This window comes from Strix aluco, chromosome 21, assembly GCF_031877795.1.
Source record: "Strix aluco isolate bStrAlu1 chromosome 21, bStrAlu1.hap1, whole genome shotgun sequence".
NCBI lineage: Eukaryota > Metazoa > Chordata > Aves > Strigiformes > Strigidae > Strix > Strix aluco.
In genome coordinates this window covers 7,975,310-7,992,411 of record NC_133951.1, presented here as the reverse complement: position 1 = coordinate 7,992,411, position 17,102 = coordinate 7,975,310, and the positions used below count along the sequence as shown (strand labels likewise).

The 17,102-nt window shown below is 39.9% G+C and overlaps 1 protein-coding gene across 2 annotated transcripts in view; it reads left to right on the top strand.

Moving 5' to 3' along the window:
• Nucleotides 1–17,102, top strand: part of ABCC3 (ATP binding cassette subfamily C member 3) — a 49,195-nt gene that overhangs the window by 19,757 nt on the left and 12,336 nt on the right. The window contains exons 6-18 of one of the 2 annotated variants that reach the window (XM_074846804.1): nt 111–172; nt 1,375–1,506; nt 4,821–5,039; nt 7,364–7,541; nt 8,086–8,247; nt 9,318–9,410; nt 10,747–10,950; nt 12,187–12,333; nt 12,737–12,824; nt 13,825–13,891; nt 15,380–15,506; nt 15,850–16,026; nt 16,886–17,053. In XM_074846804.1, the coding sequence (XP_074702905.1) occupies nt 111–172; nt 1,375–1,506; nt 4,821–5,039; nt 7,364–7,541; nt 8,086–8,247; nt 9,318–9,410; nt 10,747–10,950; nt 12,187–12,333; nt 12,737–12,824; nt 13,825–13,891; nt 15,380–15,506; nt 15,850–16,026; nt 16,886–17,053 (1,824 nt within the window). Of the gene's footprint in view, nt 1–110; nt 173–1,374; nt 1,507–4,820; nt 5,040–7,363; nt 7,542–8,085; nt 8,248–9,317; nt 9,411–10,746; nt 10,951–12,186; nt 12,334–12,736; nt 12,825–13,824; nt 13,892–15,363; nt 15,507–15,849; nt 16,027–16,885; nt 17,054–17,102 lie in introns of those variants that run through there. The other variant, XM_074846805.1, reaches the window with a different exon arrangement.

Below are 17,102 nucleotides of genomic sequence, written 5' to 3'. Positions count from 1 at the left end.
TACCATATAATATACCAAAACTGAACAAAATAGACTGTCATCTTACTAAAGTAATTGTAAATATCTTGCTTTATTTATTTTGGTTTTTTTCCCCCATAACTTTGCTACAGAATCCATGTCCAGAGTTAACTTCAGGCTTCCTGTCAAGATTGACATTTTGGTGGTTTACAAGGTGAGCTTCTCTTTCCAAGCTGTTGGACAGCTGACAACCCCAAACTCTACTTGTGATATGTGTTGTACAGAGTTGACAATACAGAGATTTTTCCTCTCTAAGTAGTTGATGTTGCATGCTCTTTCATCCACAGTGGTGTCAGCACTTCTAGCATTTGCCTTTTTAGAAACAGCTTTCAGAGTGTTCATACTGCCCAGATTTATTCTCCGAAGAGTAGTGGCAATAATTGTGGCATGACTTACAGGGTGTACAGTCTGGTTGTGCTTACTGCATGCTGGAGTATAACCTAAACCAAGACGTAAGACTGTGTTCCACAAGATTAATTGTGGCAACCTTTCACCCACCTGAGGTTTATTTCCTGTTCAGGTTCATGGGTGAATGCTTTTTTGTAAGGACACTTTCTGTGCAAGAGGGAAAGTAAACTGGGTTATATATACAAATGATTACCACCAGCTGATAACTCCTGTCAAAAGGCATGTGTATTAAGGATGCAAATTTGAGATTGAGTTTACTATTACTCCATGATAAAGAAGTGGAACAGCTGTCAAAGGTCATGTTAAGACCCATTTTTTTCCATAATGGTTGAGGGTGTTGAGATCTTCATTCTTCCATCTGTGCAACTTCATTGTCCTGGCAACAGCCCTGTAAAGTTCTTTTTAGTGAGAGCGTGAGATCTTTCTAAACCTCCAGAGTTTGAATGTTCAGCTTCCCCATTGAGATTCTTTGCAACTACATGTTTGTATCCCTTGACAAAATTCCTCTTGCAGTTGAGGAACTGTAGTTAGAGAAATCTGATTTTCCTTTAACTTACTCGAGCATCACTTCTGCATTTTGTTCAACTCTGACAGTTATTCCTGATAGATGTAGTTATTTTCACTTCTAAAGCTTCACTGTTTTCATTTAACACGTTTCATTCATTTAACATTTAGTTTCATTCAAATGCTTCTGGTAGTTGATTTTTATTGCCCTTTTTTTTCTGAAGTGATGTTTTCAATAAAATACATGTAATCAAAACACGTAATGTCCTTTTCTTAATTGCAAACATCAGTATAAGGAACAAAGGGAGATGGAGGTATAATTATCACCCTTTCCGTGGAGATGTATCTTCTTGCTTTTGTTAGCTTAGTAGTCCCAGAGGTACTAGCAATGCTTTAAGTACTGTTAGCCAAATTGAACTGGACTGTTTTTCTCTGTATGTGCAGCATGGCAGTTCTTGGTTACAAAAGGCCTCTTGAAGATAAAGATTTGTGGTCGCTGAATGAAGATGATACTTCAAAAATTATTGTGCAACAACTAAATAAAGAATGGGACAAAGAAAAAGCAGAGTGCAAACAGTAAGTATGTGAACGAGTCTGCCAAGGAGATTGATCTGAGTAATTTCAACGTTAATAAGCTACTCATCCCTGAAAATGGCACCAACCTCTTCAACCTATCTGTTCTTCATTAATATTAACAGTCAAATTTGCTTATTTTGTTATGTCTAGGCAGAGGCAAGCAAGAGCCCTCGGGGGCTTGTGTACCACCAACACACTTTTTAACTAGGTGCTTAAAATCTACATGGGCAGGTAGTGCCATTTACCATGCGGAGAAGGGCTGAAGATGCGTAAGCAGAAGGGATTGAGTTGGTTGGATTGTAGAAAATGAACAATTTTCATCACTGAGCTGGTAGATGCCTAACTCCATAATTGCCTCCCTCCTAGGCAAGTTAGAGCACAACTTCTAGGCACCATAAACCAAAAAGGAATTCCTCATCTTCCCCATCATGAGTTTTTTGGCCTGACACTATTTTTAGCCTTAAGGCTCTTAGCAGTGAGCAACTCTTCACTTCCTAGCAGTAAAGATATAAAACTCAAAATGTGAAAGGCAGGAGGGGAAGAGATATCCCACTTTAAGAGCTGAGACCCTATTCCTGTTACCTGGAAAGTTAGCAGCAAAATTCCCATAGTCTCTGATGGAAATGGGACGAGGGTCAGAACTTGGATATAGTTACATCCATGCTGGAGAGGATATCCTTTTTATTGCTTGTTCTGTCCTAATCTAATCTTCAGAAATTATCTATTGTGCAACTGTATTTCCTTCTCACACTGGTTAATGTCCAAAATGTTTCCAAACAAATAGATGTGATAATAGTGTGTTTCAAATGAAAAATGTCAATAAGGAGGAGGCCTGCACTTCCATTTCCTTTCATTGTGGAGATTTCTTCTCCATGTGGAGGCTTTCTTCTGTGTGTATCCTTGCCAAATTGGAAAGACCCTATTATGTGATAATATTAGAAGGTTCTTGGCAAGGCTGGTTATGATGTGGAGAGTTTCACTTCGCAGCTAAAATTTGAAAGGTTTCCAGCTCTAACCACCAGCAGCTTGTCCACTAGTGCTCTGTGTGTCCTGTGGTTTTACTTTGGGTTTTTTTGTTTTCTTAATGTCTCTATTTTTATGGTGTGGAATAATGTGCATTGTCTGGGTTCTGGTCGTTTGCTGCATGGACATAAATCTTACTCCCTCAGGCTTTTATACAGTAAGAGCACAGTCATTGTGCAGAAGTGCCTAGGGTCCAGGAAAACTTTTTCTAGGAAACCAGAAACCATGCCTGGAGTTTTGTCATGGGATTCATTGCATTTTGGAAATTATTCATACAAACTGGGGCCAGTTGGCAATGAATTTAACCATAAATTCTGGCTTGTATTTAGTTCAGGTAAAATTCTGTGGTGACTGTATTAATGATTCTAAGGTGGGAAAAAGAGCAGAAACAAAGCAAATCACTGTACTCCAGATTGCTGAGTTTCACGTAACTCTAAAAGCTTTGTGGCTCTGCTTATTCTTCAATTATAAGTAGGTATTTTCAATTACTTTGTGTCAAATAATATTAATGGTAGTTGCTTGGGAGCTGTTGTAAATACTTTGGGTTTTTTTAAACTCTTCTCATTAAATCTACTCTGAGCAAGCTTTTATGACATTAAAAATGCTGTGTCAAGTTGTACATGTGTTGAAAGTGTCATGGAAAATATTTTCAGTGGACGTAGTAGTAATTATTTTTAAAAACTTAATCAGTTGCAACTCTGGCATAGCTGAAGCTTTAAACTTATTTTATTGTAATGATTATCACATTTCTATTGTTCCTAAACCTACAAAACCTTTTTTACATCTTGCTTCACGGCTGTCTTGTGAATTATTGCTAAATAATTGCTAATAATTCATTTGCTACTAATGAGTTACAGGACAGATCAGTGTGGATTTAAGTTGTTCTTATAGATAATAAAGCATGCAAAGAGTATTTTTCCTTTGCTTTCCATCTCTTTGCATGTATGGCTGAAGTACTCGCTCACTTTACTGCTAAGTGCAGTTGCTTCTGAGAAAGTTAGAGCTGTGCTGGATGGAGGAGAGAGAGCTGGAATCTGTTTTGCCTCATATTTAGTTAGCTTCTGAGACCATGCTTATGAAGACAAAATGAAGATGCAGAGCCTTGTCATCACTATTGAGAAAGCCGTGTGTTTTTCCATGAGATAATCAGCATCTATTATCTGCCCTGCTATAAATAATAGAAACCAGGCACATGTTTTTTGCTTTGTTAAAAAAATGGGTGTGAGCAGTCCCACACAGTGCTAAAAACCTGACCTCACCTAGCTACCCATAGTAAACACTAGAAGTGCATTTTCTCCCTTTGGGATTTTTTGCTGCGAGAGAACTATTGCGTTGCTGTTAGGTCACTGTAATAAACATTTTTAATAGCACAAAGCCAAGGGCAAGTAGTCTTGTTTCTTCAAATCTTTCACTGAGTTTAACAGCCTGGTTGCCAGAAAAATAAGGCTTTGCTCATAAACTCCCCAGGTTTGATCTGGAAGGACAAAGACAACACTGTTTGTTCTTGTCTACGGACGAAAAAAAATTGTCTGGGTTAGGTTCTCCCCCTGCCCTCAAACTTTATTGCAAAGAAATTGGGATTTGCACATGCCTTTGTTTGAAACGATGTGAACAAGTTTCTACCTGTGGACTGTTAGCCACTGATCATTTTGAATGCTCACAGACTGTTGGAATTATTTGACTGTGCAGCCAGCCAGCTCTAAGAAATCTGCACACTCTTTATGAAGAATCATAAATCCAACCTCACTGGGTAGGACTTACAAGTTATTTTTCAAATGCCTTCTTTTAAGTCTTCACTGTTTCTAGGGTGTCTCTTCCATCTGTCCCTTCCTATAAGGCTAAAGATAAGGCTGAAGGTTTACAGCTACTAACTGAATAACGAATATGTTCTCAGAAGGACTAGGTGAGGGTGCCTTTTGTGGTATGTAAATAACAACAGTTAGAGGATTCCTTTACAAGAAATTGGAGATTCAACATCAACTCTGTCCTCTGCCAAAGGAAGTCAAGCCTTCATCTCCTACTCCTTTGGGCCACATTCACATTCCGTGGTGATTGATTTTCTGGCCGATGGAGTACACCTCAAGCACTGCAGAAAAAGAAAAGAAAACAAGATGTATTACACAAGAGTGGCCTATCTCTGGCTGCATCTAGATCTTGTTGGAAGTCTTGCTGTCAATCAATAGCAGAGCAAAGAAAGGAGCAGGCTTTTAGATGTTAGGGCAGTGCTGTACACATAGGGTAATGACATTCTCATTGTCAGTTGTCTCTAATTGCTTGTTTCATTCCCCTAGGAAAGAAGATGTGACATATATGAAGAAATCTAACCATGTTCTGAATCATGTTGGTGATGGTCCAGAGGAAGCCGAAGTTCTGATCAGAGACAAAAAGCACAATAGAAAGCCTTCCTTTCTCAAAGCTTTGTTGAGGACTTTTGGGCCGTACTTCTTAATTGGCTCCTTCTTCAAGCTGATACAAGACCTACTTTCTTTCGTCAACCCTCAGCTGTTAAGGTTGGTTTACTGTGTGAGTAGTTTCTATGTGCAATCCCTGTGGAGGTTTGGCTTTGGCACAGAGTATTTATTTTTGAAATACATAGGTAGTTTCCCTCACAGTGCTGCATGTGTATGCTCCCTCACCTTCCCACTGAAATGCCATAAGACAGGAGTTCTTTATTGTGGACTAAACTGTAAATTGGGCAAGCTTCACCGCAATGCAAGATTCGTAAATCGCCCATCATCAGTAGACAGCTTTGAATTACAAATTACCTGTTGCTCCGTGCAGCAGTCCAAAGCAATTTCTCCCCATTTCTAAAGGATTATTTGTGAAATCAAAGCAAAGCACTGCTTGCCGGATTCAGGAGTCTCTGTACATCTGATACCCACATGTGTTGGTGGTGGCTGCAGCTGTAGCGTGACTTGATACACAAATGAAGTGTGATGCTCAAGTATGTAGTGCTTTGGCCATGCCGCTGTCATCTGGGAAAGATTTTGGAGCATTTAGATGAGTTCATGGGTTCTTAGTTGTGCTCAGCAATGAGAATGTGTGAGGCACAGTTGTAGTAAATTTCCATGTGAAAGAAAATTATGGTTCTATTAAAAAAAAAAAGAAAAGAAAAGTGAGATCTTGACAAAAGTGGTATGTCCTCAAACTCTCCTTGTATGAGGAACACCTGTACCTCCCATCTCCAGGGGGGACCAGTTGCTCAGCCTGATCCATGAAGGAATTTGCATGATCCCCACATTTTTTTCTTTGTTAGTATTATTCTTAAAGTGAGAATTTCACCAGACAGTCATTAACTAAGAAGAAGGTAACAGTGGAAATACCAGCATTTCTGTCAACCAGTTACTTTTTATTGCCAAATCAATGGAAAAGCACATAGTCCTGTTAATGCATGAGAGAGGAATGGAGTTTGGATAGAGGCCACAGGTGGACGTGGGGAAGGGGAGAAGAGAGGGCCCTGCTCCTATATGAGTGTCTCTAAAAATAACACCGGTGTGGAGCTGTGTTCTGAGATCATGTTGTTCTGTGGGTGGTTAGTGACATACCCAGAAATTTGCTAAAAAGAGGGTCTGACCCAGTATGGTGACATTTAATAGCTTACAGTCTGTCTTCTTCCAGAGTCCCTAGTGAAGAGGAGGCAGCTGGCTTCCTTTTGAGAAGACATTAAGTATAATCTATTCTGGGAATTTCTCAATTTTGCATAAAATCCTGGGTATGTTGTCAGTGGTATCTCAAGGCATATGATGGGGAATTTCTTCTCAAGTCTAAATTCCTGCAGTCTTGGAAAATGCACTGCTAGGGGTAAGAGAAAATGGAAAAGCCATGGCTGTCTGGCAAGTTGCACATAAGATAGTTTTATGTTTCTAAAAAGATTACTCAATCCCATGCTGGAAGTACGAGGAAGGGGTTTTCCTGAAGCTGTCCACTTACAGCATGAACAACTGGTGCAGCGCAGAGGGAAGATCTCTGTGGACTGGAAGAAGAAAGATGTAGCAACCTCATGCTTCTAATGCAAGGCTTTGAGGCCTGATTGGTAGTTTCCAGATGCGTTTTTCCCCCTGCTGGTTATCTGAACCATGGAGTCAAATCTCTGTTCCTCCCATATTTTGACAATTCAATACTCTGGTCAGTAGTCTGAAATCACAAATGTGATTTTTGAGCATTTATATGGCAATGCCCTGTGTTGTTCTGCTTGTTTGCTGTGTGAGTGTGCAGGTCTCACGGGGACAGCAGCTGTGTGTAGTAAGAAATAGCTTATTAATAAAATAACATATAGCCAGTTTAATGGTACTACCATTCTACCAAAAAAGTAGGAGTGAAGAACTCTTCATGCATCCATCCAGGAGGATGTCTTTTAATCTAGCTTTTTTTGTGAGAAAACATCCCAGGCAGAAGCACTCAGGCTGCTTGAAAAGGATTTGGGAAAGAAGCTGGTTTCACCCACTTGGCTGCACTGTCCTACTGTGTCCTGTCATTCACCTCTTGTCCTGGGGGGCTGCCTCACAGAGCTCAGACAATGGGCCACGTGTTTAGGTGCTGGATCTCAGGGGAAACCTAGAGTTTCTGGTCGTATTTCATTTTCTGCAGGCTCATTTGCAAATGGACTTTCTCACTGGCAAAGCCTAAGGTTTTGCTGTTGTATCTTTGCAATGTTGTTTGACTAAAATCGTAACTCAGCTTGCATCCTGGAGAGCTGTTTACTTATTGTGGTTAGAGGGAGGATGTGGCAGGATGCCATAGCTGAGAGAAGCTGTGTTATGTCCCATTAAACTTGCTGCATGTTTTTTATTTTTGTTCCTTTTTCCTTTTCCTCCCCTAATCTTCTGAAAAACAGTGTATTAATCGGCTTCATTAAGAACAAAGATGCCCCAGCCTGGTGGGGATTTTTGATTGCAGCTTTGATGTTTATCTGTGCTGTGCTGCAGACACTCATGCTCCACCAGCATTTCCAGTACTGCTTTGTTACTGGGATGAGGCTGAGAACTGGGATCACTGGAGTGATATACCGAAAGGTAAGATTGGAAGCATTTTGTGGGTTGGAACACTAGTGTATAGCCAAGCGAGTGGCCTCAGTTCTCAAATGCTCAGGGAAGAGCAGGCATATTGGAGAAGAATAGCCTCCTGGAGTATAAAAGACTGGGTTTCTGGTGAGTTTTGAGGAGTACCTCTATCATACTTTACAGACTTTTCTAGTGATCACCACCTTAATGTGGGTGTACTGGTAAGTCATCAGACATATCACAGGCAAATATTTGTTCACTTGAAATATTTGGAAAAGGGATCCTGGAGAATAGCATGTTTGTGGTATGAGTTGATTAGATGCAACTAGGTTTTCTTCAGAATGCTACATACTGCTTGAGATAGAGGTGCTCACAAGCAAACCATTTCATGAACTCTTGTTCTTTGGAGATTAGGAATTGATGTAGGTGTGACTTATTTTATTCTTGTTGGAGAAGCACATTCTCGGGGAGTATCTTGTTTTGCTAATAATTGAGGATTTTTTCTCCGTACATATCAAGTGGATTGTGAATCCACTGAATCTCTCTTATTTCCCAGTCCTTAGTCATCACAAACTCAGCCAAGCGTTCATCGACTGTTGGAGAAATTGTCAACTTGATGTCAGTGGATGCCCAGCGTTTCATGGACCTGATGACTTTCCTGAACATGTTGTGGTCTGCACCACTCCAGATATTTCTAGCTTTGTATTTCCTCTGGGAGGTACAGATACTGTCATAATTTTTCAGAATTCATCTAAATGCTGGGCAAGCTTATTATTTTTTTGTTATTTTGACCGACGACTGCTTTTTTAGAAACGTATTGTTCTGCCTTGTTGTAAAATAGCTTGTACTGGTGTACATGATCAATTAGTCTCTTAATTATTTTGTTCAGCTGGTAGGCAAGATAAGGCATTTGAATCAAAAGATAGCTTTTATGCCTCCTCTTTCCTTACCATGCTTTGATAGGATCAGTTCTGGACTCATCACAGTGTTCCCAGTAGTTGATACAAATGAGAGCTTGAAGGAAATGGTTTAAAAACCAAACCAAACAAAAAAGACCCTGGACGTAGAAAATGTAAGCCATGTATAAAGATTATATCATACCATATAAAGAAGTTTTGTGCAAGTCAACATGAAACAAATCTCACCTGGAATAACCATAATTTTTCCTTTGCTACAGTGAAGTTGTTTCTGGTTTATTCCAGGTTCAGTTTGAGCACTGGCTTTCATCCTTAAAGTGTTACCACATAAAACAGTAGCACCAACATAACCACATTGATTTAGACTTGAAAGCCATTCAGTTGCAGCAGCTTTATGAGTTACAGCTCTGCTGGTAAGCTGAACTCTGGTAGCAGTTTGTATGCTTTTACTCATATTGAGGGTACTGGGTTCATTCAGTAATTACAGTTCCCTAGGTCAGAAAGAAGTCAATCGAAAAATTCCTTCTGTGTGGCTTATTTGTTCCCTTTCTACATTTGCTCAATAGCTCTGTATTTGCATTAGTTCAAACTTACTTTCCCCCTCCCACTGGGAACCATGTAATAGGTAAATCACAAAGCGCTCTGCTACTACCAGTACTAGCATAGTAATAATTCAAGGTGGATGCTGTCATATTTTTCCGTCTCCTCCTCATAGTTATTCTACGGAATCAGAACACTTCACTGGGAGGAGTTCAACTTGTCTATGTAAAGCATTCATTTCTGTTTCTATAACCTACTGTTTTAATGCTCACCATAGGGAACAGCAGCACATGGGTACAACAACAACTTACCTTTTTTTCTTTCAATCAAGGCTTTAGGGCCTTCTGTGCTGGCAGGAGTTGCTGTGATGGTTTTACTTATCCCATTTAACTCTGCAATAGCAATGAAAACCAGAGCATTCCAGGTAAGGTACCAGCAGAGAAGGTGACATTATCTGAATTGGCAGCTGTGCTATGAGAAATGAAGGCATCAGTGGTTGTCTTGGCCATTAATGAGCTGCCATTTGCACCAGTTTACTTAGGAGTGAGATTGTACTGATATATTTAATAACTGTATCCTCTCAGATAGTTTTTCCATAGTGAATTGAATGCTTTTTAAGGGAAAGGTGTGGCATTGAGTCAGTGGCTCTTCATACTACTGGAGCAGCTTCTGGGATTAGCAAGAAGTTTCTTTGTCTCCATATCCCTTCACCTGGTAGCTGCTAGGAGTGTCTAGAGAAAGGGCAAATAAATGCTGTTCTTCAAGCTGTGAATGACTGTTTTCAGAGATGGGAACTGAAACCTGGCAGCTTGTTTTTTATGCTAATAGCCAGTGTTGACTTTCACTGCTACTGAGCTGGGCTAAATTTGAATTATTATCTTAAGGTAAAAGGATCCTTTATTTCTTTCTTTGTAGTCTTAGTCGCCTCTAGTCAAGGAAGGCTGAAAAAACCAATATAATAGTGCCCTCTGGCTTTGTGCTAGAAAAATCTAATAAGTAGCTTGTGCAACCTATCAGTGACTGTTTAGAAGATTTAAAAAAAACCCAAACCAAGCTGTTGATGTAAAAAAGGTGAGAGTTGGAAAACTAATATAAATTATGACATTTAAGCACAGCCATAGTAACAGAGTGGTATTATTACATGCCTTAAAGAGACACTCAGTCTTCCCATTAAATCTCTTGGATGCTGACATGTTAGTATTAACATTCCTTTTCTCCTTTGCCCATTATAAGATGCTCAGAGCTGCATAACTTGGTGTGCATCTGTGTGTGAACGCAGTTTTTTGTTTTGTCTATACAGCTGAGGGATATATTTTTTTTTTTTAAAGTAACTGAATGAAGCACTGTATTCTAATATTCAGGGAAAAAAGAAAACTAGGAGTAACTACAATTTTCAAGGGATGCCATAAGAAATACAACTATGTGTATAAAGAAGAAAATCTGATGAAATCAAAGGAAGAAGTAGGGTAGTATTTTTGTAAAGTACCTGAATCTTTCTTTAAGGTGGTTTTGAAAATGTAACCCCTAAGAGTGAAGATGAGTGGAAAGCTTTTATACTCTGCTTTTCAGCCATTTTCTTTGATTTCTGGTTTCTTTGGAGGTATAGACTTGCACAGTAGACAGTCTGGATTTCTTTAATTACCTTTTGCATCCTCTTTAGAAATAGCCCAAGGACCATCACAGCTGTGAGACAACATGTTGAAAGCTCTCTTCTAGCCGTTCCTGTGACACTCTGTCTCCTGTGTTTACTAATAACTTAGGTGGAACAAATGCGATATAAAGACTCCCGCATTAAATTAATGAATGAGATTCTGGGTGGCATAAAGGTGCTGAAGCTGTATGCTTGGGAACCATCGTTTTCAGAAAAAGTGTTGGAGATACGAAAGAATGAGCTGCGAGTTTTGAAAAAATCTGCCTATCTCAATTCTTTGTCCACCTTTGCATGGATCAGCGCACCATTCCTGGTAAATTGAATTTGCATGGCTTTCTAAGCTGTACCAGTACATCCTTGAAGGATAAATGAGGCTTTCTGCTTGCTAAATGTACATAGGAATAAAATGTAAATACTTTAAAAAAAAAATTATTCACATGCTTTGAAGCAAAGTTCCCTGTTCTCTAGAGCCTTTTTGTTAATCGGTATTAAAGTATTTCTTGATAAAGCCTGCCAATGGAAGCTGGGAATAACTGTCTCTGGAGAATTTCCAACCACTTCAAAGTACTTCCCATAACAAATTGGAACTAGAATTTGAAACCTCAGAGATATTTGTGAATAGCAAAAAGAGCAAAAAAAATTTTAATTGAGTCAGTCAGAACAGTATCTGTCTTAAGCTCTCATTCTACCTTTTGTGTTACAGTGCTCTGCTTGTTTTAGTGGGAGAGGGAGTTGTTAAATTACTCTGCAACCTAAAAAAAGATTGATTTAATGTAAAAAATGAAGCCCAAATGATACATTGCCAGTTCTGAAATGCTTTTGCCTCAATTTTCTCTTTCCCTTTGTTTTCCACTTCATTGCACTGTGATCCCTTTTGCAGAAGGGGTTTTGCTTTTGGTGAATAAAAACATTCAGATAAGTGCTTTTTCAAAAATATTCCTAGCCAACTCTTCTCAAGATCAAAGGCCCAGCCCTGCAGAAATATTCTTAATGGCCTCAAGATCCTGCCTCTTTCATGTTTTCTTAAAGTTAATGCATTTCCTTAAATATACATTCCTGTTCCTGCTCACCGTTAGTTTACTGCAGAGGATCGTCACTCCACACTGGATGGTCCTTGTCATACAGCGAAGCAGCAAATAACTGGCTTTTACTCCCTTTCCTATTGATCAGTGTCTTGTTTGCATAGCCAGCAGTCTACAAGGGGAAAATTGGGTTGGGTGGAGTTGGAAATGCAGCCAAACCACAGCCAGATAACCGCTTCTCGTTTTTATTTACCCAAGTTCTGTAGTTCACTTCTTGAATCTCCTAGTTCAACTAAATGTCGCCGTTAGTAATCCGAAAGTTATTTTATTCCGCGTGCCCATTTTTTGTATCAACTTGTTCATATGACTTGTCATTCTTAAAGCATGTTGAAAAGGTCAGAAACGGAGAATGTGCCCAATTTTATTGTTGATGCTTTTATTTCAAAGATGCTTATCAGGCTTGACTGCTTTTTAAAATGTCAAAATATTACATACGTGTGGCAGTAAACTCACTTTCTGGCTTTCAGGTAGCATTGACGACATTTGCTGTATATGTCTCGGTGAATGAGAAGAATATCCTGGATGCAGAAAAGGCTTTTGTCTCCCTCTCCTTGTTTAATATTTTAAAGTTTCCCCTCAGTATGCTTCCACAAGTCATTAGCAACATTGCACAGGTAAGGACGATCTGGTGCATAAGTTGTTTTGAACGACTTGAACAAAAGAACCCCATATGTTCCTGATTTCTGGAATGAAGAAATCCCTTGCATCTGCCTATTAGCAGGCTTTCTTTCTAATATCCTTTCTCTACTGCTGCCCTGTATCGGAAAGCCTGACATCTTCTGAGTAAGCTTGTCTGTGTGAATTTTGCTTCATTCAGATGAACTCAGCTTGGGCTGAGAAATTTCACAGTTAAAAGCTTGAATTTCAGCATAAGATTGATTGCAGGGAAAGAATGAGTCTGTTCAGGAAGCCCATGGGGTGAAAGCTTAAGCTGTTCTGCATGCTTTCTTTTTCAGGAGTAAGAGCATTAAGTCCCCATTAAAAGAATGATAAAATAACACCGTGCTCTTTTCTTAGACAAGCGTTTCCCTAAAGAGAATTCAGCAGTTCCTGAGTCATGATGAACTTGATCCAAATTGTGTGGAAACAAAAGTGATTGCTCCAGGTAAAGACATCAGTATTTTTCTAAACTATGCTAATACAGCAAACATCTTGTATTTGTTTTGGCCTGGTTGAGTTATGGAAAAAGAGGAAAAAGAAAATAATAGCCATAATCTTAGTTTTTAAAAAAAGAAGCTGCTTTTTTGAAAAGTTTGTGTTTGTTGTTCAGGCTATGTGGAAAACAAAGGTTTCTGGCTATATTTTTGAGCTTTGAGCTGAGTTATTGGGCCTGAGTTTGCATCTGCAGTGAGATGCTAACAGCACTGAATAACAAAGTGCATCCACTGATGTGGGACAGCAAGACCTGCTCAAACCTTTTGCACTGCACAGATGCTCAGGAACATTATAAATTGTTTGGATTTCTTCTGTTGGAAACAGTATCCCAAAACAAATGAGCAAACCAGGTGGTCTCAAAAAAATGTGTTTTCTCATGCAATGCACTTTGGCAATACTGTGGTTTGAAACCTCTCTTGTGTGTGACACCAAAGACAGAGGAGGGATGGCTGTGTGGCTGTCATGCAATTACTGGTATACACCACCTCACCAGGAAGTAAAGAAATCCTGCAGATCTGTAACTTGTTAGTGTGGCAAGCAAGAGCTGTGCAGAGGCAATTTAGTACATCAAAGTCAACAGCGTGCAGTGGTCTCCTACCCGTTTGACAGTAGTTTCTTAAGTAAAGTTGTGTTAACAGTTGCATGGGGATTCTGAGCAGCGAATGTTGGGACTGGCCTCACTGGGGCAGGGTGAAGCAGGACAGCTTTTCAGCTCCACAGGGCTGTGAGCTCACAGTCTATAGCTTAAGCTGAGATCAGTTATTTTCACTCTGAACAAGCCTGTCTTGTGACCCACAGTCATGAGACTGTGCTTCCCATGCCAGTAGAAAAGGGAACTGCAGTGTTCATGAAACACCCATAAATAAAGATTCCTCTGTCTCCCAGTCTCCCAGCCGTACTATTCTGTCTAATACATTTCCTGTCTTCTCTCTTGTGTTTTTGTCATACAGGCAGTGCCATCAGTGTAACAAATGCGACGTTCAGCTGGGGAAAGGAGCTTAAGCCATCTTTGAAAGAGTAAGATGTCTTTATGCACTTGCAGTACATCATCTACCTGGTTTCTGGCTCCTGGGAGGTCTGTTTGAAAGATGTCTAGTAATATCTGCAGGCTCACTTCTGGAAAAGGTTTCCACGCATCCCATGTGTGCACCTCTTCTGCCTCTAAAACATCCAGCTAACCCTCATGCCTCATGGTATTTAGGCTTTAGAGAAAAGTGCTGTAAGGCTTTGACTCCACAATGACTAGCATAAAATAGTTACCTATTAAAGGACAGAAAGGCTACATAAATTTCTTAAATAGACATTTTTTTAACGTTGGACAAATCAAATTGATCTGATGGATTGTGAGGACAGGTGAGATGTCTGGGTTTAGACTAGGCCGTGCCAACAGTGGTCTGTTCTTTTAAGAGTCTTGTGGCAAACTCATCCCTGTGGCTGTAGATGGGCCATTTCCAGACTGTGGGGTGCATGTTTTGCTCAATTGCCTATTTGAATTAATACAAACAAAATTTACCTGATGTTATGCTTTGTTGCTAGATCAAGAGAAACCTTATCAGAAACCTGATGAGTATTCTTAGAATTCTCAGTCCAAGGAGCTCGTGCTGCTGTGCTGAGTTTATGTTAACAGATTATACATGGATAGCCTGCAAGTAAGAGGCTTAGAGTTCAAAGGAGCCAGTTTGGTTCAGGCAACCAAATCTTTAGCCAGGTTGACTTCAGTGATGTGACTGTTCCGGTGTTTATTTCAGAAAGAACCATGCATCTCCAGCTCAAATTGCTAGCCACCTGGGCCTAAAAATTACCTGGTGACTTCCTAAAGTAGCAGTAAGGCAAAACACTCAGCTAGAAGGAAAGAATAGTGAAAAATATTGTAGTGTCTTTGAGTTTTCCTCCTTTGAATGTGTTTTTTTAAAACACAGAAACAAACAAAAAACTTCTTGCAGTGTTCAAAACATTAATTACCTGCTTGGTAAGAATCTGTGTAAGAATTAGAGCCCTAGTTCTGCATTAGGATCTGTGCAGATGGAATTTTGTCTTTATTTTATTAGTGAAAGGCAATTTGGCAGAGAGACTGTGTCCATCAGTCATTTCCGTATCAGTTCACCTTCAAAACCAGGACCAAAAGCAGCACCTTTTTAAGAACATAGTGGGGAAAACAGTAAAGGATTTTAATTGGAACAGTTTTGTTTTTCTTGTGTCACTGTGGCTTGCTGATGGACTGATACGACACAGCAAAGGATCGTAGAAGGCTTGCTACCAATCCTACTGATTTAACCACCAACAAGACAGATTATTGGTGGGTTTCCATTTACCCCTACAGTCCTGGTTACAGTTGATTGTACGCAAGAAAGCGGGGAGAAGACCAGTGACGAAGCAATGCTTACTGTGTCCAGTCAGGCTGAGGTCAAGCTGATTTGTCACTGTATATTTCATCCCTGGTTTAAAGACCCATAATGTCTTTAGTAAACTAATGTTTAATTAATTTCCAGCCTGTTTCCTCCACAGTATAAATCTGTTGGTCCCCAGTGGTGCTTTGGTTGCCATCGTTGGCCCTGTTGGCTGTGGGAAGTCTTCTCTGGTGTCTGCTCTCCTGGGTGAAATGGAAAAGCTGGAAGGAGAAGTGGCTGTGAAGGTTGGTTGTTTATGATCCATTTGACAATGGTATGGAAATGTGCTGCTTATGCCTGCCATTGCTTATAGTGTACATCAGGCTGGAGAGGGAATTCTGTTTGCTCCTATGCCAGCTTGTTGTGTGTTTATTTGGGTTGTGCCCACACCTGTTCAGCTGTGTTTTATATAAAATGACTTTCCTGATTCTATCAACTATACATCAGCAATTAGCATGCATATATGTATAACGTGAATGTATATCAAACAGGAGCTATATCTACGTGCTGCAGATTTTAATCAGAGTTGTAAGCATGAATTGCTGCTTGTCACAAGTCAGAGGTTTCCTTTCTCCCTCCTTGTTCAAGGGTTCTGTTGCTTATGTGCCTCAACAAGCCTGGATCCAGAATGCCACGCTGAAAGATAACATTTTGTTTGGCCAAGCTTCTAATGAACAAAAATACCAAAATGTCTTGGAGGCCTGTGCTTTAAAAACTGACCTGGAAGTGCTGCCAGGAGGGGATCAGACTGAGATTGGAGAGAAGGTAATTTTAAATTTTTTTTTCAAGTCAGACCTGCTTGGTGGTTCCTGTTCTGTCTAGCTAAAGAGAGATTGCTGTAAAGTCAGCATTTGATTTGGTTTGATTTTTACAATGGCATCCCTGCTACAATCAACACTGAAACATGCAGGGCATTTTTGTGGAAGGCAGTTGGACTTAAACTTGTTCCTAACTTTAAGCAGGCCTTTGTACTGTGGTGCATAATTGCACATCTAGCCCTGGAAGATGAGAGCATCCTCCATTTGTTGTCCAGTTGTAAAGGTGCATCTGTCCGAAATATGTAAAGTCCTTCCTTTCCCTGTAAGGATAAAAAGGGAGGGAACATATGGTGTGCATCAAGTGAAAAAGTGGTATGATTATCCCTTAACACCTCATTTTAATGAGAAACTTGTACATCTGTGATTACCAACAAAGATTTTTTTTCATAGGCACTAAATTTGAGACGGATAGCATGAAGTGAGGTGGATACGTGGATTTATATGTAAGATGAGAGATGTGGAAGATGTTCCAGGTGCTGCAGCCCTACTTTGAATGTTTGCATTTTACATCCTGATTGATGGTCTTCCTTTTTATAGTTTTGCATTTTAACAGCTCCCTTTAGGAGCTTATTAAGCAAGAGACTTACTCCGTCTCCAGATTGCTGGGTGAGTGGAAGTTTGGCAGTGAACAAACAGATTTAGAGGCATTCTGTTCCTGTCTCTGGCTCGGAGTGAGTTATTCTCTTCAGTGTCTCATGTTTCAATTTAGCATCCGTGTGTTTGACTGGGTGAGAGCCATAAAAAGTCATAGCTGTTGTTGGAACAGAGTTGTGTGATATGTTTTGTTCTCTCCTCTTTCCCCTCAGGGCATCAACCTCTCAGGTGGGCAGAGGCAGCGAGTGAGCCTTGCTCGTGCAGTGTACAGCAACTCTGACATTTACCTATTAGATGATCCTCTTTCTGCTGTGGACTCGCATGTTGCAAAGCACATCTTTGACAAAGTTATTGGTCCAGATGGGGTACTTAAAGGAAAAGTGAGCTGGCATTTAGATCCTCTTAAAAATGCACACAAACTCAAAAACA